This window comes from Heterodontus francisci, chromosome 2, assembly GCF_036365525.1.
Source record: "Heterodontus francisci isolate sHetFra1 chromosome 2, sHetFra1.hap1, whole genome shotgun sequence".
NCBI lineage: Eukaryota > Metazoa > Chordata > Chondrichthyes > Heterodontiformes > Heterodontidae > Heterodontus > Heterodontus francisci.
The window spans coordinates 181,033,256-181,055,765 of NC_090372.1; the positions used below are offsets into that span (position 1 = coordinate 181,033,256).

General features: G+C 42.1%; 2 protein-coding genes across 13 annotated transcripts in view; one reads left to right on the plus strand and one right to left on the minus strand.

Moving 5' to 3' along the window:
- The window catches only part of znf438 (zinc finger protein 438), a 380,009-nt gene extending 362,386 nt beyond the window's left edge, over window positions 1-17,623 (minus strand). For 4 of the 12 annotated variants that reach the window (XM_068014502.1, XM_068014498.1, XM_068014379.1 and 1 more), the window contains exons 1-3: window positions 17,350-17,542; window positions 15,827-15,890; window positions 9,669-9,712 (exon numbers count right to left, since the gene is read on the minus strand). The gene's annotated coding sequence lies outside the window, so the exon portion shown is untranslated. The other 8 variants (XM_068014419.1, XM_068014451.1, XM_068014399.1 and 5 more) reach the window with 7 other exon arrangements.
- The window catches only part of zeb1b (zinc finger E-box binding homeobox 1b), a 214,801-nt gene continuing 208,828 nt past the window's right edge, over window positions 16,538-22,510 (plus strand). The window contains exon 1 of the mRNA XM_068014511.1: window positions 16,538-16,662. Coding sequence (XP_067870612.1) covers window positions 16,581-16,662 — 82 coding nt within the window. The 5' untranslated portion in view covers window positions 16,538-16,580. The remainder of the gene's footprint in view (window positions 16,663-22,510) is intronic.

Sequence of the window (22,510 nt, forward strand, 5' to 3'; positions counted from 1 at the left end):
AGTTTAGTTTAGTTTTAGAGATACAGCACTGAAACAGGCCCTTCGGCCCACCGAGTCTGTGCTGACCATCAACCACCCATTTATACTAATCCTACACTAATCCCATATTCCTACCACATCCCCACCTGTCCCTATATTTCCCTACCACCTACCTATACTAGGGGCAATTTATAATGGCCAATTTACCTACCAACCTGCAAGTCTTTTGGCTTGTGGGAGGAAACCGGAGCACCCGGAGAAAACCCACGCAGACACAGGGAGAACTTGCAAACTCCACACAGGCGCACATCACTCCACATCATCTTCCGAGACGGATGGGTGCCTTCTACTACTACTACTACTAAAGCAGCAGTGCTAATTTTGTTGCCTACCCTGTTACTATATCCTTTTACTACCCTTTTTCTTCACCACTGGTTATAGAAGAGGTCATGACAGGTAAAGGATTTGGACTACATAGCAATAACTATAGATAGGTTCACATGTAAATATAATTATTGGAGCACTAAAATTGGTGGTTCTTTGTCTTATTGTTCAGCGTGGTTTTGTTATGATAATTGGTGGAAGTTTGAGAAGGCACAGCTATAGGCTTTTAATGGGGGAGAAGATTGATGTTAAATGTGATGACCCCATCTGCCCCTTGGAGCAATGCACTAATGATGTGTGCCATGTAACTGTGCTGATGTTTGCCACGGTCCCGTCACTCCCTGAAAAGAACCTGATGCATGAGGCCTCCCCCATTGCTCCACGCCTCCCCCATAGTTTCTGGCTGCCTCCGTGGTTTCAGGCCTTCACAGACCTGTCTGACCAACTGCCCAGAAAACCTCAGTCTCTGGCTGCACTGTTCAGCTATGTCCTCCGGGGACTTTAGAGATTGTTACAGATATATGAACAAACCTGACACCTCCTTTGCTGATGTTGTATCACTGGTCTGACATCCGCCATTGCTTCTTGTTTGTCTTCTTCTTTCTCTGCCAGGTTGTATAGATACACAGCGTTACGGCCAGATGAGAAGGGGGTCTCAGGCTCCCCTCTTGCCCCTTCCTCTTATTTGACCGCAACAGGGTTTATTCCTTTTCAAACAGTGGTTGTGCTTACCACCTTCATGAGTGTTTTACCTTTTTCCTTTACTGTGATCGTGAAAGAACCAATTGGACAGGTTTTCTTGAGTTTAAACAAGAAAGAGGGAAGTCTATTATACTTAACACACTAACCCGATTTTAAAATAGTAAAAAATATGCTACACATTCACGCACACATTCATATGAGAATTACACACATACACACAAATAGATTACGGAGGGAAAAATAAATTTGGTGGTTGGATTAAAGTCCAGAATAAATGGAATTTAAATACACAGGTCTGTGAAGTGGATGATCAGGTAGTCCTTGGCTGAAGCTGTATTCTTGAAGTCCTCGCTGATCAAAGTACACTTTGGCTGGCTTGCTTTGCTCAGGGTTTTCTTGAAGGCAGAATTGTAGCTGGCTCTCTTCCCTTTGTCGCTGGCTGTGGCAGTCTGTAGGCTTGGAGGGTCCCCCAATCGCAGTCAGATTTCACTTGATGTTTTCTGGGGACAGAGAAAGAAGACAGCGAGACAGGGGAGCAGCAGCTTTCTCTGCTGCTGTACACTCAGTTACTGCTTGTCTCTTGTCTGCGTAACAAAACTGCTAGTTTCTACAGAGATGAGCAGGCAGTCACATGGTTCTCTCAATCCCCTATTGTTTTGAATGAGGTTTTTCTGGAATCTTCTAATGAAATTCAAGGTTCTACATGCCCTAGGATGCCCATTCACACTTGGAGGAGGTTGGCTCTTTCAAAGTCATGCGTGAGGATGGCCTTGACTGCCATACTAGTGAAGCCAATTTAGGTAATTCAATCACTTAGAGCAAGCCATTGTCCTGGCTGGGCTTCTTGTTAGACTTTTTGTCTCCAGTTCAATCTCCTGGTATTTCAGACGTAAATTGCAGTGGCTGTCTTGGCTGCTAGTTTTTTTTTAAAGTTACTGTAGGATTTTTTTTCTCATTAAAAGTCTAATGTAAGTTTCCAACCAATGAAATTGATATTTCTCATTTAGCATATAGGGTTTTCTTGACACACTGGAACTCCAATAGTTATACTCTTTGGCCCAGTATGGTGGCAGGATTTCAGTATGGAAAAATTGTTGAACTGATTAAAACACACCAAAAATCTTCCTACTACAGTTTCTCTTTACTTTTGTATGTAACTCTGTAAGGCTACTCAACTAATATGACTGCCCCTATTGTTATTGTTCAAAACAGTAACAGTGGACAAAACAGTCCATTTGATTGTCACCCCAAATTAAACATCCACTCCCCTCACCACCAATGCACAGTGGCAGCAGTGTGTACCATCTACAAGATGCACTGCAGCAACTCACCAAGCCTCCTTTGACAGCACCTTCCAACCTTGCGACCTCTTCCACATAGAAGGACAAGGATAGCAGACGCATGGGAACACCACCACCTCCAAGTCATACACCATCCTGACTTGGAAATATATCGCTGTTCCTTCACTGTCGCTGGATCAGAATCCTGGAACTCCCTCCCTAACAGCACTGTGGGTGTACCTGCACCAGATGAACTGCTGTGGTTCAGGAAAGCAGCTCACCACCACCTTCTCAAGGGCAATTAGGGATGGGCAATAAATGCTGGCCTCACCAGCGATGCCCACATCCCATGAAAGAATAAAAAAAACAAAGCACTCATTTGATAAGAGGGCAAGCAGCACCTGACCTGCACCCAATGCAGTAAAATGGTGCCCAAATCACTGTGGACTTCTTCACCTCATTAACATACACTTTGAATGGGAATACCATCTCTGAGGCACAAAAAGTGCAGGTGCTCAATTTTGGAACAGGAAAAAATAGGCGGCAACCAATTTTTGTTTATACTGCTCCCAAAAATAGGCATTAATTAGATGCTAATTAAGAATGTCAAATTCACCCTTTCAGGTGTCAACAGCCACTAATGTAAAAATGTCTTCTGAAAATCCATATATACAGTCAAATAAGTACAAGATTTATCTTTATGAAAGCAAAATTATGGCCAGAAATTTTCTTGCAACTGCTCCTTCGCCACTGCCGAATTTCACCAGATGTGCAGTGCTAGGAAGATTAGAAGGCAAACAAAAGAGCAGAAAGAATTAGGTTGTGGGTGCAAACAATAACATTTTATATAGAGCTTTTAATATGTGTACTTCACAGAAAAGAATAGTACGTGCTGAACCTTTACAAGAAGATTAAGAGGGGTGACTGATGGATTTTGAGAGGCAGAAAAAGAGCTGAGGGGGTGAGTAGAGAGAGTTCCAAAGAAAGTGCAGTGTAATTAGAGGGAGCTGCACAAGAGATGAAGAGAATCAGAGGACACAAGGAGGGTTCTATATCTGAAGAAAGCTGAAAATGGAAAGTAGGCAACCCATGAAGGACATTAAGGGATATGGAGCAAAGGTGGATAAATAGAGTTGAGGTATAGATTGTCTAATTAAATGGTCTATTCACTTTTTTTTATTCGTTCTTGGGATGTGAGCATCACAGGCAAGACCAACATTTATTGCCTGTCCCTAACTGCCTTTGAGAAGATGGTGGTGAGCCACCTTCTTGAACCACTGCAGTCCATGTGGTGTAGGTAGACCCACAGTGCTTATTTCTGCCATGGTTTGATACAACTGAGTGGCTTGCGAGGCCATTTCAGAGGGCAGTTAAGAGTCAACCACATTGCTGTGGATCTGGAGTCACATGTAGGCCAGACAGCAGATTTCCTTCCCTAAAGGACATTAGTGAACCAGATGGGTTTTTAATGACAATGCCAAATTTTTATTAATTGAATTTAAATTTCACCAGCTGCTGTGGTGGGATTTGAACGTGTCTCCCCAGGACATTAGCCGGGGCTTCTAGATTATTAGTTCATTGACATTACCACTGTGCCACCATTTCCTCCTTCGCTGTAAAGGCAGGAGGAGCACCACATTAAGCTAAGTTGAAAAAAAAAGTTGAAGGCCAAAGACTTAACTGTTCTCAGGCAGCCCACAACAGTCCTTTTAAGAACCATTGGTTAGGCAGCGTTGAACTGCAAAAGCTAGTCAGACCTTTTGTAGCACAAGCTTGGTCTAGTTATTAACTATTTGGGAAAGGGGTCTTAAAGTAAATATTAAGCGTCTTATTAGTATATTCAAGACACGCAACACACACTTTAAGATGACCAGAAGGGCGGCTCAACTGTCACCAAAGAAATACGACATTGGGCTTTTTTCCAACACTTTTCAGGCACAAAAAAATCAATCCTGTAAAATTGGACCTCTATGACACTATTTTCCTCCTGGAAAACAAGGTCCAATTTGCAACTTAGTTTAGCCTGAGTGAGGAACGAGAAAATGAGATGGAGTCAATGGATATAGGACTTGTGGCCGGGCTGAAGATAAAGGACTCAGTCTTCCCAATATTCAATTGCAGGAAATCACAACTCATTCACAACTCAATGTCAGACAGCACAGAGATATTCATGCAGTTGAGAAAGTGGTCGAAAGTTAGAGTTCGGTGTCATCACTGTGTGGAAGCTGACCTCCGATCTATGGATCATGTTTCTGAGGGACAGCTTGTAAATGAGAAAGAGGAGGGCAGTCAAGGGAAACTTCTCAGGTGACCATACGGGAGCTGGATGAGAAACCAACATTGGTTGCATTGGGACAAGTAGGTCTGGAACTATGCAAGTGTATTCCCACTGAATGGCTCACTGAGGATAAATAGCAGATAAGAATAGCATTATCAATACTGCAGCGTGGTCAAAGAAGACAAGGAGAATTAACAAGATGCGAGTGCAACCGCAGAGGATATCGTTGGTGACTGACCAGAGTGATGTCAAAAAGAAGTTTGAAGACAGCATTGGGTAGACTAAAGCACATATCTGGAAAGTAACAATATGGTCAAGGATTTTGGAAATGAGGAGGTTAAAGATTTGGCAATTATTGGATGAGATGTGTCAAGGGTGGGCTTTTTGAGGAGTGGGTGATGCAATGGCCTTGTTGAGAAGAAATACAAGCCTGAGGGAATCACAGGAGTAATGGTTGACTAGGGAATAGAATCAAAAGGGGTGGGATTTAAGGGATGTATGTTGTGAAAAGAAAACAAAGAAAGGGAGTGAGGAAGGTGAAAGGAGTTTGAGTCAGGAGGAGGAAGATAGTGTGGATCATGGCCAGGCCTAGGCTGATGGGGAGAAGGGGTTCAGAAGAATGCTTGATTAAACCTTAGATTATGATACAAGAGCCAGAGAGTTAGGCATGACAATTAGGTTTTTAGAGGAAGTTCTGGTGAGCAGAGGTAACCAGACCAGTCTGGGGTTAGAGTAATAGTGTAGAAGTCAAGAGTTTGTGAGGTGGACCAAAACGCCCAGGGATGGCAAAATATATTGGAGTGGTCCAGAGAATACACGGAGGTTTGGAGAGTCTGGCATTTGCAAGGAAGGTCAAAGAGTCCAGGGCTTGCAAGGACAGTCAGAGGTCCTTGGAATCTTTCAAGTAGAAATACAATTACAGGAAGAAAGACTTTTTTTTTCAATTTTGTCGATAAGTAACACCACAGAACTATAAAAACAAAATACTGCAGATGCAGGAAATCTGAAATAAACAGTAAATGCTGGAAATACTCAGTAAGTCTAGCGGTATCTGTGGAGAGAGAAACAGAGTTAATGTTTCAGGTTGATGACCTTCCATTAGAAAGGTTCATAAAAACAGATTGTAAAAGCTTCTATAGGTATGTAAAAAGGAAAAGATTAACAAAAACTGATGTGGATCTATTACAAGCAGAGTCAGGAGAATTTATAATGGGGAGTAAGGAAATGGCAGAGAAACTAAACAAATACTTCATGTCTGTCTTCACAGAGGAAAATATTAAAAACCTCCCAGAAATAATGGAGAATCAAGGGACTAGTGTAAACGAGGAACTGCAAGATATTAATATTAGTAAAAAAATAGTACGAGAGAAATTAATGGGACTCAAGTAGATAAATCCCCTGGACCCGATGATCTACATCCCAGAGTGTCAAAAGAGGTGGCTGTAGAGGTAGTAGATGCATTGGTGGTCATCTTTCATAGAGTCATAGAGTTATACAGCACAGAAACAGGCCCTTCGGCCCACTGTGTCCGTGCCGGCCATCAAGCCTATCTATTCTAATCCCATTTTCCAGCACTTGGCCCGTAGCCTTGTATGCTATGGCGCTTCAAGTACTCATCTAAATACTTCTTAAATGTTGTGAGGGTTCCTGCCTCTGACACCCCTTCAGGCAGTGTGTTCCAGATTCCAACCACCATATGGGTGAAATTTTTTTTCCTCAAATCCCCTCTAAATCTCCTGCCCTTTACCTTAAATCTATGTCACCTGGTTGTTGACACCTCCGCTAAGGGAAAAAGTTTCTTCCTATATACCCTATCTATGCCCCTCATAATTTTGTATACCTCAATCAGGTCCCCCCTCAGCCTTCTCTACTCTAAGGAAAACAACCCTCGCCTATCCAGTCTCTCTTCATAGCTTCAAAATTCTATAGACTCTGGAATAGCTCCTGCAGATTGGAAAGTGGCAATTGTAATCCCACTATTTAAGAAAAGAGGGAGAGAGCAAACGGAGAACTACAGACCTGTTAGTCTATAATCAGTTGTTGGGAAAAATGCTAGAATATATAATAAAGGATGTGGTAACTGGCCACTTAGAAATTAATGGTAGGATTGGGCAGAGTCAACATGGATTTACGAAAGGGAAATCATGTTTAACAAACCTGTTGGAGTTTTTTGAGGCTGTAACTAGCAAAATACATAAGGGGGATGTTGTACATTTAGATTTTCAGAAAGCTTTTAATAAGGTCCCACACAAGAGGTTGGTAAGCAAAATCAGATCACATGGGATTGGGGGGAATATACTGACATGGATTGCGAACTGGTTAAAGACAGAAAACAGAGAGTAGGAATAAATGGGTTATTTTCAGGTTAGCAGGCTGTGACTAGTGGGGTACCGCAAGGATCAGTGCTTTGGCCCCAGCTATTCACAATCTGTATCAATGATTTGGATGTGAGGATTAAATGTAATATTTCCAAGTTTGCAGATGACACAAAACTAGGTGGAAGTGTGGGTTGTGAGGAGGATGCAAAGACGCTTCAAAGGGATTTGGAAATAAGCGAGTGGGCAAAAATTTGGCAGATGGAATACAATGTGGAGAAATGTGAGGTTCTCCTTGGCATTTCTTAACAGACAATGATTTTGGGAAGGTTCTACTTATCGGTTGCAGGCCCGCTAGTGGCTAGTTAGGCCTATTTGTGACCGGCAGATTCTCCCACAGTGGGTGCAAGTGAAGGCGTAGAGCTAGTGGCTGGAGGGGGGCAGGGAGCGAGTGGCTGGAGAGCGGGTGGCCGAAGCGAGGAACAATCGGCCAGGGGAGTGGGGGAGCAGTGCGGTCTGGTGCGAGCGGCTGTGGGGAGGAAGTGTCGAAGCCTGGAGATAGTTGCCGAGGGGGGGAGGGCGGCCTGTGGGCAGGACCGAGTGACGGGGATCGAGCTCCAGCCTCAAAGTCTCCCATTCAGCTGCTTCCTCCAGCCGAGTGGTGGGCTGGGTACCTGATGATGCGTTATTGCGCATGCGCGAAGATGGACCAGGCGCGGATATGCGATGACGTTGACGCTGCGCGATGACATCATCCTGTGCACACGCCACTTAGTCCTGGCAAGATGTAGCTGCGCATGGGGAGGCAGTGGCATCGTGGTAATGTCACTGGACTGGTAGCCCAGAGGCCCAGGCTAATGCTCTGGGGACGTGGGTTCGAATCCCACCATGGCAGATGGTGAAATTTGAATTTAATTAATAAATCTAGAATTAAAAAGCTAGTCTCGTGTGACCATGAAGCCATTGTCGATTGTTGTAAAAACCCATCTGGTTCACTAATGTCCTTTAGGGAAGGAAATCTGCCGTCCTTACCTGGTCTGGCCTACATGTGACTCCACACTCACAGCAATGTGGTTGACTCTTAAAAAGCCCTCTGAAATGGCCACTCAGTTCAAGGGTAATTAGGGATGGGTAATAAATGCTGGCCTAGCCAGTGATGCCCACATCCCATGAACGAATAAAAAAAAATGTGCGCACTTGGCGCACTCTGATGATATAAGTGGGCCACTGCATTGTCAGGAATCACTTTGTTTCTTAAATGGTGAGAGGCTGGGAAGTGTTGAACTTCAAAGGACTTGGGTGTCCTTATTCATAAGTCACTGAAAGCTAACATGCAGGTACAGCAAGCAATTAAGAAGGCAAATGGTATGTTGGCCTTTATTACAAGAGGACTTGAGTACAGAAGTTGTCATGCAGGCCCCCACCTGCCAAGAATGAGGCACACATTATTTTGTCACATGGCCATTAAAAACTTAAAATTGGTGCTGGGAAGAAAAGAGGGCCTATCACAAGTAATTGCCAAGCCCCTCACCGGAAAGACCTTTTTTGCATGCTAGCAGTCAAAGTTGGAACCAAGGACCCAGTCCTTGCTTCTCCAATACACAGAAGACATGGTCAGATCAGTTTAGTTTGAATTTGAACTTGCCACAGAGTGCCTGAAACTCAGAAAGCTGTTTGCTCCTGGACTGAAAAGACCTCTCTCCTGTCCACTCCCATCTCTTTCTCATGGAACTGAAGACCCATTGAAGACACATGAACCCCAAGAGAGAAAAGTCTCCTACAGTGAACAAGGTTTAAGAAGAATACTGGGCCCCAACAAAAAGCAAGACTACTTACAAAAGGACTACATTGAGCTCGAAGCACAGTAAACCAGAAACTCTTCTGATATTGCCTCAAATCTCTCTACTTTATTTTTCTTCTGCTCTTTTCTGTCCCTATTTGCATGTGTGTATCACATGTGCATACTAGCGTGGGTGCATCGTATATCTGTAGGTGTTAACTGTATTAGAGTTTAAGTTTTAATAAATTTCATTTTTCTTCCTTAAACCTAAGAGAGCCTGTTTATGCTCAATTCTTTGCCTTATAATTGGAAAGTGGTGAACAAGGATTCACTAAGGGGGAGCTCAAAACACAGTGTGTTTAAAATTAAACCCTGTTACAATAAGACCAGGTGAAGACAGTAAAAGACCCCTAGACACCTTTCAGACCTAGTCATAAAAGAGTAAAGATGTCTTACTGCAATTATACAGCGCCTTGGTGAGATGGCATCTGGAGTATTGTGTGCAGTTTTTGGATTCCTTACCTAAGAAAAGATATACTTGCCATAGAGGGAGATCAGCCATGATCTAATTGAATGGCAGAGCAGGCTCAAAGGGCTGAATGGACCACTCCTGCTCCTATTTCTTATATTCTTACATTCGTATGTTCATGGGCTCTGCGATCAGATGTGTGCTCATCTTTTCTATCTATTGTATAGTTAGTGATAGCCCACTTATCTTAGGTTGAGGTTCAGACATAATGGTAAATATTGTAAATAAATGGTAGTAGCACTTTTGCAGCAGAGTTCAATTTGCTTTTGTAAATTATTTTACCCAAAATTACAGAAACATCATATTTCTGTGGTGAAATTAAAAACTACTGAATAATTGATCTGTTATTCTCTGAACATTGAACAACAATTTACAATAATAAATGACCACAAAATTTACATGTGCTATCATCAGCTCTCACCTTATGTCTTTACCCTCTCCAACACACACGTCCTTCAGAGACTCCTGTAAAAGAGTCAAAGCAAACGGTGACTAAATACTTGAACAAGGAATAGTTCTTTCAGTTACTATTTTTGTCATTCATAGCACAAAACATGTATTGGTGCGGAGTGAAATGAAGTTCGGCTTATGCTGTTTTATTACTTGCTATGAGTTACAGTACTGTAATAATTGCAGTTATGCAATAATATTTGTTAAATTGCATTGACATACCTCTGGCATATTTAGATGTTAACATTTTCATATAGCTTCCTTAGGTGTTTGTAAGTTAAGGTAACAATGATGATCGTGTACAATTATGTCAGGTAGCACATACTGAACTTGTTCATTATTGCAACATTCTCAGTTATTATTTAATGGTCATAAATAACACATGCCATTCAGAGTATAATTACTGCTGTATTTTTTAAAGAAAATGCATCACTCATTGACACTGAATTCTATCTGCCAGTTATTAACTTATTCTTCCACTTTATCAATATCCATTTGTAACTTCTTTTGGTCTTCTAAAGAAGTAACTGTACCTCCTGATTGGTATGTTTTCAAATTTAAACAATAATCCTTCTAGGGCTATATCCAGCTGTGGCCTAACTAGCACTTTATACAGCTCCATTATAACCTCCCTGCTCTTAAATTCTATGCCTCGGCTAATAAAGGCAAGTATCCCATATGCCTTCCTAACCACCTTATTTACCTGTGCTGCTGCCTTCAGTGATCTATGGACAAGTACACCAAGGTCCCTCTGACCCTCTGTGCTTCCTAGGGTCCTACCACCCACTGTATATTCCCTTGCCTTGTTAGTCCTTCTAAAATGCATCACCTCACACTTCTCAGGATTAAATTCCATTTGCCACTGCTCTTCCCATCTTACCAGCCCATCTACATCATCCTGTAATCTAAAGCTTTTCTCCTCACCATTCACGCCACCACCAATTTTCGTGTCATCTCCAAACTTACTGACCATACGTCCTATATTCACGTCTAAATCATTAATGTACACTACAAACAGCAAGGGTCCCAGCACTGATCCCTGTGGTACATCACTGGTCACAGGCTTTCAATCGCAAAAAGCACCCTCTACTATCACCCTCTGCCTCCTGCCACTAAGCCAATTTTGGATCCACTTTGCCAAATTGTCCTGGATCCCATGGGCTCTTACCTTCTTAACCAATCTCCTATGCGGGACCTTATCATAAGCCTTAGTGAAGTCCATGTCGACTACGTCGACTGCTTTACCCTCATCTACACATCTAGTCACCTCTTCGAATAATTCTTAAACCGCTGCTGTTCATGTAATGAAGGTACTCCCAAGGTGCTATTAGGGAGGGAGTTCCAGGATTTTGACCCAGCGACAATGCATGGCTATATATTTCCAAGGATAGTGGTGACTTGGAGGAGAACCTGCATGCGGTGGTGTTCCCATGAGCTCACTGCCCTTGTCCTTCTAGGTGGTAGAGGGTTGTGAGTGTGGGAGAAGCTGTCGGAGAAGCCTTGTGAGTTGCTGCAATGCATCTTGTAGATGGTAAACACTGCAGCTACAGGGTAGAATTTAATGTGGCCATTTAAGGCAGGAATGGTGGCGTGAGGGAATGGAGAATCATATCGGAACCATCTGCCTCGATTTTGTCAGTGACACGAAAGCATTGCCACCCCAATGGGAAGCTATTTTAAATTGCTGAGCAGCTTTTTAAAATGCATTTAAATCTAATTATCCTTGATTTAATGATTGGCTTTTCATTTAACGGACGGCGAGCAGCACTCATGTGCCTTCGGGTTCACATCCATTAAGACTTAGCGGCACTGAGGCAAGAGGCTTCAATACCGAGACCGGGAGGCAGCCATGTGCATTGCTGGATAGGGGAAGAGGGAGGTGCAGAGGCCATTGTTAGATTGTTGCTGTGGGCTCTGCGAGGGGATTTGGGGTCTCAGGTGCACCATAAGGGGGTTTGGGGTCTCTGCAAGGGGTGTTGTCATCTCGGGTGAACCGGAAAGGGGTTTGGGATCTTGGGGGCTCTGCAAGGGGGTTCGCAGTCTCAGGTGCACCACTAGTGGGGTCAGGGTCTGAGGTGCACCACTTGGGGGTTCGGGGTCTCGGGAGCACCGCAATGGGGTTCAGGGTCTGGGGTCTGCAAAGTTTTAATGTGGGTTTGGTGGGCTATATTGGGATACCACACTGCTGTGTGATATGTTTGGTCGCTCATACTGCTGGAAGAGCGGGTCAGCTATCAGTAAGGGTGGGCACTGAGGGTCATCAGTGACTCTGTCGAGAGATTTGTCAAAAGCTCAGTTGCCAAGGCAGGGTTGTCTGCATTGACAGCGATCTGCAGGCCCACAGATCACCTAGCATGGGTCTCATACACGCTGTATTTTTGGATCCCCATGGCATGATACAGTGCCGCTGACAGAGAGAGGGCCAAGAGGCTGTTGCGCCTCTCCGTGAAGCTCCACAATGGGAGCAGCAGCAGCCGGCATTGCCAAGAGTGGCCCACATACGCCAGAGTGTACCAGACACGGATCAGCTACCTCCAAATGTCCAAGTACAATTTTCAGTGAAGACTAAAACTCTCCAGGGAGGCTGTCATTGACTTATGTGCCATGCTGCAGGACGAGTTGCAACCTCTGGGATTTGAGGGGTCACCCTATGCCAGTGTCCCTGAAGATCACCATGGCACTCAAATTCTACGCATCTGGATCTTTCCAGGGATCCACTGGGACAAGTATGGGGTCTCCCAGGCAGCAGCCTACCGCTGCATCAAGGAGGTGATCAATGCCCTATACAAGAGGGCCGGCGACTATGTATGCTACCGGACCGACCCTAACAGTCAGGCAGAGAGGGCCACTGGGTTCGGGGTCATCGCTGGATTTTGCCGGGTGCAAGATGTGATAGATTACACGCATGTGGCCATCAAGACTTCCACGGACCAGCCAGCTACCTTCATCAACAGGAAGGGCTTCCATTCCATCAATATGCAACTGGTCTACGACCACCAAAAGTGTTTCCTGCAGGTGTGCGCCCACTTCTCAGGAAGCAGCCTACATTTCTGAGCATTGGGTTGTGCTACCTCCCATTCCCGGGAATATAAGGCAAATCCCATAAAGTTCTGTGAGGAGGATGAAGGAAAGAGATAGGGAGAGAGAGAGATAGGGAGATGGGGAGGGGGAGAGAGACAGAAAAGTAGGAAGGCAAGGTGCTGACTTCTTTATTTGTTGCAGATTAGCATTAAATATACTCTCTTCTATACTCATGACTGTGTTTCAGCTTTTACAATGTTACAATGGGCATTTAGGCTCCATTGAATCCCATCTCACCGGTACAATAGAAATAAACATAGAGCCAGGAGGTACTGGCCCTGGGAGTCCTCAACATGGACTCTGGACCCCATGGAATTGCATGGCATCAGGTCAAACATGGGCAAGAAAATTTCCTGCTGCTTACCACCTAGGAGTGGAAGAATCTATTACCTGATGCTAACATGGATTGTCTCCCAAATTCATCACCTGGGCTTTTTTAACTACCTGTATTGTTACCCCCAGGGTAATCACTTGCTACTCAATGTATCTGTCACACTTTTTGTCCATATCATTGGTAATTAAACACTAGACAAATCCAGCTCCACTATCAATGGCAGCCAGTCTTATATGCACTCATGTTTTTGTGGTAAGGGTAAATAGGGCAGTGGAGAAAGATTTGTAGCAGGTTGCAGGGAGGGATTGAGAGGGGGAAATTCAGTAAGTGAAGAAGTATGAGGAAAACACCAGCAAGGCAAATAGGCAGGAGACAACTACCCAAATAAGAGTTCTGTACACAAATGCATACAGCATAAGAAATAAGCAACTGAGTTGGAAGTATGCAATCAGCTTAAAGATAGGATGTAGCAGCTATTACTGGTTACAAGCTAGGCATGATGGAGCGCTAATAATTGCAGCCTATAGCAACGTGTAGTGAGGCACCTCACGTACTGTATTGAAAGAAATTGATCTGTATCGCACTTAATGTAATATCAAATTTGAACTGTTATGTAATGTACTTTTACAAACTTTATGAATAAAGCATATTTTGGGGAAAAAATCTTTAGGAATGACAGGGAAATTGTGGAATGAGGAAAAGTAGCAATAATGATCGAAGACAAAATTACATCAGTAGAAGCAAGGGATTTCAATTACTGTCTGTACTTCGGGAATTCCAGTAATGTGGTGAGATCAGGCAGCACTGCCATGCTGCTGTTGCTGTTCAGTGAGAAAGATGATGGAAGTGTTAAAATAAAGCATCAGTCACCAGGTTGCAAATTTATTTAAATTGCTGGCGTCCCCTGTGGGCGTCTGGAACGAGGCAGAAGAATAAAAGTTGGGAGTTTTCTTGCCTCTGTTCTACCACGCAGCGCACTGAAACTGTTCTGCATAGCTTCCAATGCAATTGCAGCAAAACCGAAGGTACAGTTCCACCACAAAAAAACCCGTGCTTATTCATCTCATTTACTCTTTGTGGCACCTTGCTGCGACAGTTGTTTACATAACAGTACTAATTACACTTGAAAAGTAACTCTTTGGTCGCGAAGCACATTGATGGGTCCCGAGGACATGAGAAGGCAGCTATAAAAATACAAGTCTTTTTCCCCCGTCTTTGCTGTAAGAAAAACCTTCCCAGTGGGACAGAACATGACTGGGTTTTAACGGCCATTTTAAAATGGGCAAGCTGAGTGCACTGCCCTTGCGCTGTGTAAACTGGGATTTGCCGAGCTGACCCAGTCATTTACATGGGATCTGATACAGAAATGAAGCTTTGTGCAAATTTGTGTGACTGTGCGATACGAGCAATGCTAAACAAGCGGGAAGCCAGCGGGATTTGGGAGCTCATTACTTCCCGGTCTCCAATGACCAAGGTCCTGTCAGTGAAAGCAGTTTAGCTTTTCACCCTACCAGTGTGGACTGGATATGAATGCAGATCCGAGTTCACTGCAGCGCCCAGTTCCTGGCAACCTACCTACTCCAATCGGAATTCACCTGCCAAAATTATTAATACGCTGCTAAGCAGAATTCTCTTCGTATGTGTTGATGCGAATACTGGAAATGGGTCTTGAAGATAGAATAAAGCATCTTTTTCTCGTTGTACAGTACCCTTCACGCCATAGAACAAGTCACAGTTTAAATGTTGTAGTAACCCTAACGCAAGAAAATTCAACGACAGTTTCCGTGTTAGTCCCAGAAACTTGTACTCATTGGAAGGTGCGTAAAAGAACTAAAACAATGAATATGTAAAATAAAATGTAGGGTTAATTGGGCTTCTGGGCAAAATTAATTAGTTCCAAAGTACTCCAGTCTATGATTGACAAGTAATGCTGCTTTTAATAAAGTATAATAAAAAGCAAAATACTGCAGATGCTGGAAATCTGAAACAAAAACAAAAAATGCTATATAAATTGACACTCTTTGCTATGTGGGTCAATGTATGTAACCCTTTTTGAGTAGAGATTGCTGCCAGGTTTTTAGTACTGAGTATTACAAATTAAGATTTCAGATATTTAGATCACAAACGTTTTCTTACGTCAAAGTACTTTCAGATAAAAATAATTGGATTATGGTTTTATATTCTTCAAAAGTTACATTGTTTTAGTGGAGGTGGGAGCTGACAGTAACTTGTTTGTAATTTCTGGCAATTTGTGCTCTGACTAATACAAGTTTCCCTTTATTTTACAATAATTAATCAAGCTGGACCTGTTACTATTTTATGGAGTTTACCAGTGCTTAGACGACAACGAGACACTAAAAAAACGCCAGCTTTCAAATTGTGTTTGGAAAAAGATTACAGATTTGTACAAGGCTGAACTATGATCGTTAACATTTATAGAGTGAATCCGATTGCATTAGTAAAAGAGACTTAACGTTGGCCTACCAACGTTAGAATAGTCAACCCTATGTACTGCAAGATAGCTACAAAAATCATTTATTCACTTTAATTTTAATTGTTACTCGTTTCATGTCCTCATCCCTTGGGAACGCGCAAAATGTTAGCATTATCTTCTGCCCCAGAAGCGATTCTCAAGAAAAAAATAACTTCATACACAATGGGAAATGATTTTATTCACGATCATCAAATTAACGTGTGTTCACGTTTTTACCAACCTTTATTGTGTAACGTATCAATCCCTCGTTTCCTTTGCCAGTAGATATTGCACGTGTAGGCAAACTAAATGTCAAAATTGTGACAAGGTAATTAATACATTACGATCTGTTCTTAAAATAACGTACGATACATGCTTACAATTACACACCACCGTCTCTCTTCTCATTTGCAGAGTGCTAGTTTCAAACCACGCTCTGTGAATTAAGGTGCCAAGTGTTAAAAACTGTCACCTTAAATTGATTTCTAATTTAAATTAGTGACCTAGCTATTCTCTCTGGAAATAATCTCTCAGTACACATATAAATCAATTGGTATATATCTATATTTGTATATCAATATTTCAGTATATAGATATTTCTCTATATAAGTAGAATTTCCCCCTCGTACGGTGCTTGTTGGTGGCGCTGATGACACATAGTCGCTTTCTCGCCCGTATTTCATACCTTGGGTACTTTCCTCAGTTTTAAATTTCCCGCGCTGCATTCAAATTCTGCCGCAAACCCGAATGTTTCAAGAGAAAGAAGGAGTGTGTGTGACTGGGGTGGGGGGGAGAGAGAGACCATCTCCAGGGCAACCTGCCGTTCCCAGAGGAAGCGCCGCGTGCCTGGGGCGGGGAGGGGGCAGTGCGCGAGGAGCAGGGGCGACGGAAAGGTAGGTGTGTCGCAAAACGAGAGAGAGGAAAAAAAAAATAAAAGTGTCGCAAAGTAGGCTGGGGGTGGTTGCACGCGTCCTGGAATTTGACAGCGCTTATCAATGAAACGAGAGAGCGAGCGGATCATGGCGGATGGCCCCAGGTGTAAGCGCAGAAAGCAGGCAAACCCGAGGAGGAAAAACGGTGAGCTTTGCATCGGGTGCTGGGGAGCGGGGCTGGGTTTCCTCACAAACCTCACCACCACCCCCCCCCCATTCCTCCTCCTCCTCTCACAACCTTTCCCTACTCCCTGGGAACAGGAATAGGTGGGGAGGTGGGGAGAGAGGGGCGAGGAGGGGGGGGGCTGTATAAAAGAGAAGAAACAAAAGAAAAACTTAACTCGGATAAACTCGACTGTGCGAGGGAGAGAGTAACCGATTTAAAATCGGGAACTCGAGAGAGATCCGTCCCAGTGCGGGGCTTTATTATTATTATTGGTTGGAGTTTGGTGGTTGTTGTTTGGGGAGGGAATAAGGAAAGTGCGGTTAAAGTTGGGAGGCGAGCAGTTCTTGCTCTGGTCTGTGTGGGATCGTTACCTGCCCCCTGCTCCCTGGCCTTTCTCTCTCGCCCGTCGCCTAGCGGTTCATGGCCCTGGACCGTTATACGCCGCCGCTCCCAGCTCTTTATCTTGCTCAGTCAGAGCCTCCTCCCTCTCCCACTTCACCGACCCCAGGGCGAATTAGACAAGAGAATACAGACAAAAAAATAGATTAAAACTGTAGCACTTTGCTGCCACTTCCTTTTTGTGTAAAGGCGAGGCGGGTCAAACGCATTATTTATTCATTTTTTGTCTATCAAGGATACCATAATCTTAAAAAAAAAACTTATTACCTGATGCAGTCGAAGTTAAAAGTGTTTAAAAGAGGAAGCGAGACTTTTTGTTTGAAGGTTTTCTCTCTTTTCATTCCCCCCCCCCCCGGCCGCCCGTAGTTCTGGTGTAAACATCAACAGTTTGGTGAAGTTTTATTTTTACCTCCCTCTCTCTACTTTTATTCTAAAGGAAGGGTTGAGTTGAGAAGCTTATCTTTGGTACCTGTTTGGTGCCGAAATGGGTGGTAACGGTTTGAGCGAATTACGGGGCCTCTGGCCTGCTTCACTGACTCGGACTCCTGGCTGAAAAAGCTATATAAGGAATACATTTACGTTACAGCCGGGAAGGAGTTGCATTTTTCCCTTCATTTGCTTATTTAAACTTTTATTGTGAGTGCGTTTTGTTTCTTAAAAGATGATTGTAGGGAAGAGTGCCTTCTTCAGGGTGTCGGCTATATTTCAGTCCCAGAGTTGCAATGATTTTATGTTTTTATTTAGAAAGGTAGGGATTTTTCCCCCTTAAGGAAATACAAGCTAACGGTGTGATAGCATCTCTCCTCCCGAATTTTAATGCCTTTTGTGTCATTACCAGACTTCAAACACAAAGTTTAAAAAACACATTTTTCTATTAAGGTGTGTACTTTTAGAACAATTTTAGCTATTTTATATTTTTACATGAAAAAATATTTTCCCCTAATGGTTGATGCTAAGTTGATGGGCTTTTCCTGCTGACGAAATTGTGACATGTGCGCCTGCCACAGCGAGCGAGCGAGAAGGGAGGGAGAGCGATGTAAACATGTTTACCTGAAAAATGGGACTGCTACGTGTTAAAAATGGCAAGAAAACCTGGCGCCTGCATATTTATTTAGTGTGTGCTTTTTAAACTCAAGTAACAATGTGGGATTGAAGCGGAATTTTAGGAAAAAAAAGTATTTCCTTTCAGCAGGAGAAAGCGATTCCTGATTGTCGTGTCGAGCCGAGCTGACAGGCTGCAGCAAATGGCAACTTGTGCAGGTAGAAATGGTGTTAGTTTCAGCCCCCTCTGTCTGCTTCAATCTCATGGGAGAGATTTATTTACCATGGTTGCAGTAAGGTTACTTTCCTTTGTGTTTTTGCACGGTCATAATTTGTTAAAGGCACTTCACATTTTTTTAATCGAAGCTTTTTAGATTTTATTTTGGAATTGCATATTGGTTATTGGAAAGGAGGCAGTTGGTATGTAATTTTTTTTGTATTTTTTTAATCTCGACATGCACGCCCTAGTGTGTGTTTCGTCTCGGTGTGTCGTTCCCTGTGTGTGTGTGTTGGGGAGGGGTGTAGCGGTCGTTAATATCTGATTAGATTGACGCCTGGAAGCTCCTGCAGAGAAGCTAGTGGAGGAGGGGAGGAATGAGCGTGTTTGTGTTGGGTGGTGGTTTTTGTGCAGGACGTGCGCACAGGTAACAAATGCGGTGGGCGCAGGGAACAAATTTTTTTTTAAAAAGAAAAGTGTTATTACATCCGTTTAAATCATTCTTGCCTTGCCATCAGCAGAAAAACAAATCTAGTTAACTGATTATGGCACATAGTGTTAAACGACTGCTCGGTATCGCTAATCCTATTGGAGCAGTCATAAATCTTTAATTTTTTTTCCTAGTGTGTGCGTATGCTCTGTTTGCCCACTAGGGTAGTTTTTTTCTGTCCAGGTTAAAGCAATTGGCTTTCAATTTTGTTTTTGCCAATTGGAGATTTCAGAACTTGGTAATTGTTTGCACATTCTTTTGTTGCTCTTAATGTTTGACGTTTGAGCAATTTATCTAAGTATCAGTTTATTTTGTTATAATCTTGAACTTGACAATTTAGTTTCATCTAGCAATATAGCACCTGCATCTCTTATGAGTAGGTTTTTGTTCCAAGAAATTAAAATCAAAGGTGTTTAGGTAGGGGTTTCCTATCATTTTCCCAGTTTGAAATTTATACTTTCTAAACTTGGGTATAGAGAAGCAAGCTGTGGGTTCAAGACAGGAATTGAGAAATAAAACTTGAATAATACAGGCACTGAAAAGTTGAGGATCAAAGAACTGAAGAATGCCACATCACAGTTTGAAGTAAAGTGGATGCAAGGCAGATGACTTATGTTTCTATGTAAAATTATCTTAGAGGTCAAAATTTTTAGTGGTGTGAATACTCTTGCTTTACACAATCTGATTTCAGAAGTTGTTAGAATACCGTGAACATAAATGAACCTAATTATTTAAGTTTGTATGAAACTTTGCACTCATTAATGATGGCACGAGTGATTGGAATGCACCATTTACCTTTTGAAGCTTGGTGTCAGTGTCAAGCATGCCCAGATGCAAAACAAAACTCTGTACGATACATCCCAAATTGTCTCTACCTGAAGCTCAGTACTCAAGTGTTGCTTCAGTATTTCCCATACCCAGTTGCCCTTCTTGTTTCTCTAAATGATCTCGTCTGTACTGAATAATCAGTGGCTTTGAGCTCTGATGCATGGTCACATGGCATTTATTTCACTTCTGGCCAAGGCAATGACAATTTTATCCCACCAATCCAAACTATTGTTAAACATGGGTGTCAGAAGTGAGTTAAGTGCTATGTGACCATGCACCGCAGCTATTCAGTCCTCAATCTGCTGAAAACCTTTTTTGCATTAAAGGCTCATTGTGTTGGTGATTTCATATTTATTGGCTTAATAAACTTTAACCTGTGAACTGCAACGAGGTTGGTGTTTCTAACCAAAGGGGGTACGTGAGAAAGGATATTGCATTTAATTGTTTCAGTCCAAAGTGCAAAAAGACTTGCATTATCTCGCACGTTTCGTGACCACCGAATGTCTCAAAGCATTTTCCAGCTAGTGAATTACTTTTAGAAGTGTAATCACTGTTGTAATGTTAGGAAACGTGGCATCCAATTTGTGCACAGCAAGCTCCCACAAACAGCATGTGATAATGACCAGATAATCTCTTTTTGTGATGTTGATTTGAGGGATAAGTATTCGGTCTGGATACCGGGGAGAACTCCCCTGCTTTTCTTCGAAATAATGCCATGGGATCTTTTATATCCACTTTTCAAAGGACTAATTTGGCTACAGGAACAGTCCTGCATATATATTTGAAACTCAGAAGAGATACTTTTCCAAAAGTATGTCTTTCAGGAAAATTCCTTTTTTAACCAAACTCAGTAAGAAGCAAGCATCTGAGGTACTGTTAGTTGACCTTTGACCCAGAGACTCTGAATGCCTTAGGTATGATTTCACTTTCACTGCATCCTTTGTCAACCTGAATGCTTGTCAAATCAGATGTGTGTTTAGACCTTTTTCAGTGAATGTGCCTGAAGGAAGGAACAAAGCAGTAGGTCATCCTGAGCATTATCCTTCTGTTTATTTTCTGTTGTGGAGGATGGGGGAGGGGTTCTTGTTATTTCTTACAAGGTTCTGGGCATCTGCTGTGTAAGTTGGTGTTTATTTTCTGTTTGGCTTTTTAGAGTATTCTCTTTCTCCCTACACATGAAACTGATCAACTAATAAGTATTATGCTCAGGACTGCATTATCTAAAAGAGGGTGGGAGAAGAAAAAGTGTTACTGTAGAAAATGCACATAACTTGAGTATCAGGCAAGTAGACAAATCTGTGTATTTACACATTTTTTGTACTAAGAGTATCCTTTGTTTTGGGCTTTAGTAATGAACATTGAAATTATCTCTCAACTTACCATCTCAGTAATTTCTAGGAGCGTATTCAAGTTGTTGACTTCCTTCCAAAATAAACATTGTTTTTTTGTAATTGTTTTAAAAATTGAGGATTTTGTTCCTGTACTAGTGAATTTAAAATTGGCAGCTGTTCTTGTAATAAGTATGGTTATTTGTTTTTGGCTAAGTCTTAAGTTGTCTCTGGCATGGTCAGTGTGAATTTGAGTTTTTTTTTTCAACTATTGTGTACTACGTGTAGAAAAGCACTGGGAGAAAGGCATAGTTACCTTGGGAGTTTGTTCGCTGTACCTCATACAGTTTCTGCCTTAAAAGAAAGGGTCTATTCACTGGTTTCTGTATAGGGAGGGACTAGTCTTTTCATACTAAGCTTGTGGGAAAATTCTCCAAATTTATGCACAATGTTTGTTGGAAAATCAAAGATTAGTGTTATAGTCATGCCTGCTCTGTAAAGGAAATATTTGCAATTTGAAATCTTTAAAAACTGTGTTTTTGAAGTCTCTGTTTTAATTCCAAGTTGGGATAAAATTATATTTGAATCGTGTAGTTATGTTATTTATGGCAGGTTATAAGAACTTAATTTTGATGTGACTTTAAAAGTGTCTTGGAGTAGTGACCTTGTTTTCTGAACTCAGCTGCATAGTTCAAACAATCTGTTAGTACCTTTCAAGCAGTTCAGCTACTAAATAAATTATGCAGTAATTTAAATTGGGTTTAAAAAAAAATTAAGCATACAGTATAACTAGTCAGTTTATCCATTAGTGGACTGACTGGGAAAATGTGATGTTTGAGTGTAAAATGAGTACTAAGACACGAGGTGACTTAAATTATGTTTTTGGGATGGGAAGATTGCAGGTATCGCCTTATTGCTGCTATTTAAAATTTGTATTTTTTTTTGTTGAGATTCTGAAATTGAATTTCTTTCGTTATTGACATGTTTCTTGCCTTCATCCAGAGCAATGTACTACTGGCTGTGAACCTATTTTGCATTCCATATTAACTCAGTTTCAGTAGACTAAAACTGAGGGAGTAAAACTGGTCTCTGAATCAGTAAAAGTATTGAAAATGTGTTGTCATTTCATTTTGCACCCATATGAAGGTAGTTTCTTGTGTATGCTTTTTACAAACATCATGTAAAAAAAAAAGTTGTGAATATGAAGAGAAGTGTTTTGTCTTCTATTTTAGTGAGGGGTTGACATTTTGTTTCCCAAGTTCAGAAATGGACACAATTTGTTTTGAGTGCTGGGGTTTCTTTGCCGCTTATTGAAATGCATCAAGGATTTTTGCCTCAATAATTAATGCCATAAGATACTTTGGAGCAGAAATCACAGGATAGCAGTCAGAGGTGAAAATGTTGTTGTATATTTTTTGTCTTTGTCTCCTCCTTGCATTATATTTGCAAGTAAGTGAAAAATTGGCTTTTTAAACAGACTTTTGTTCCTCATATTTTAGAATCAGGACTGGACTGTTTGAAAGC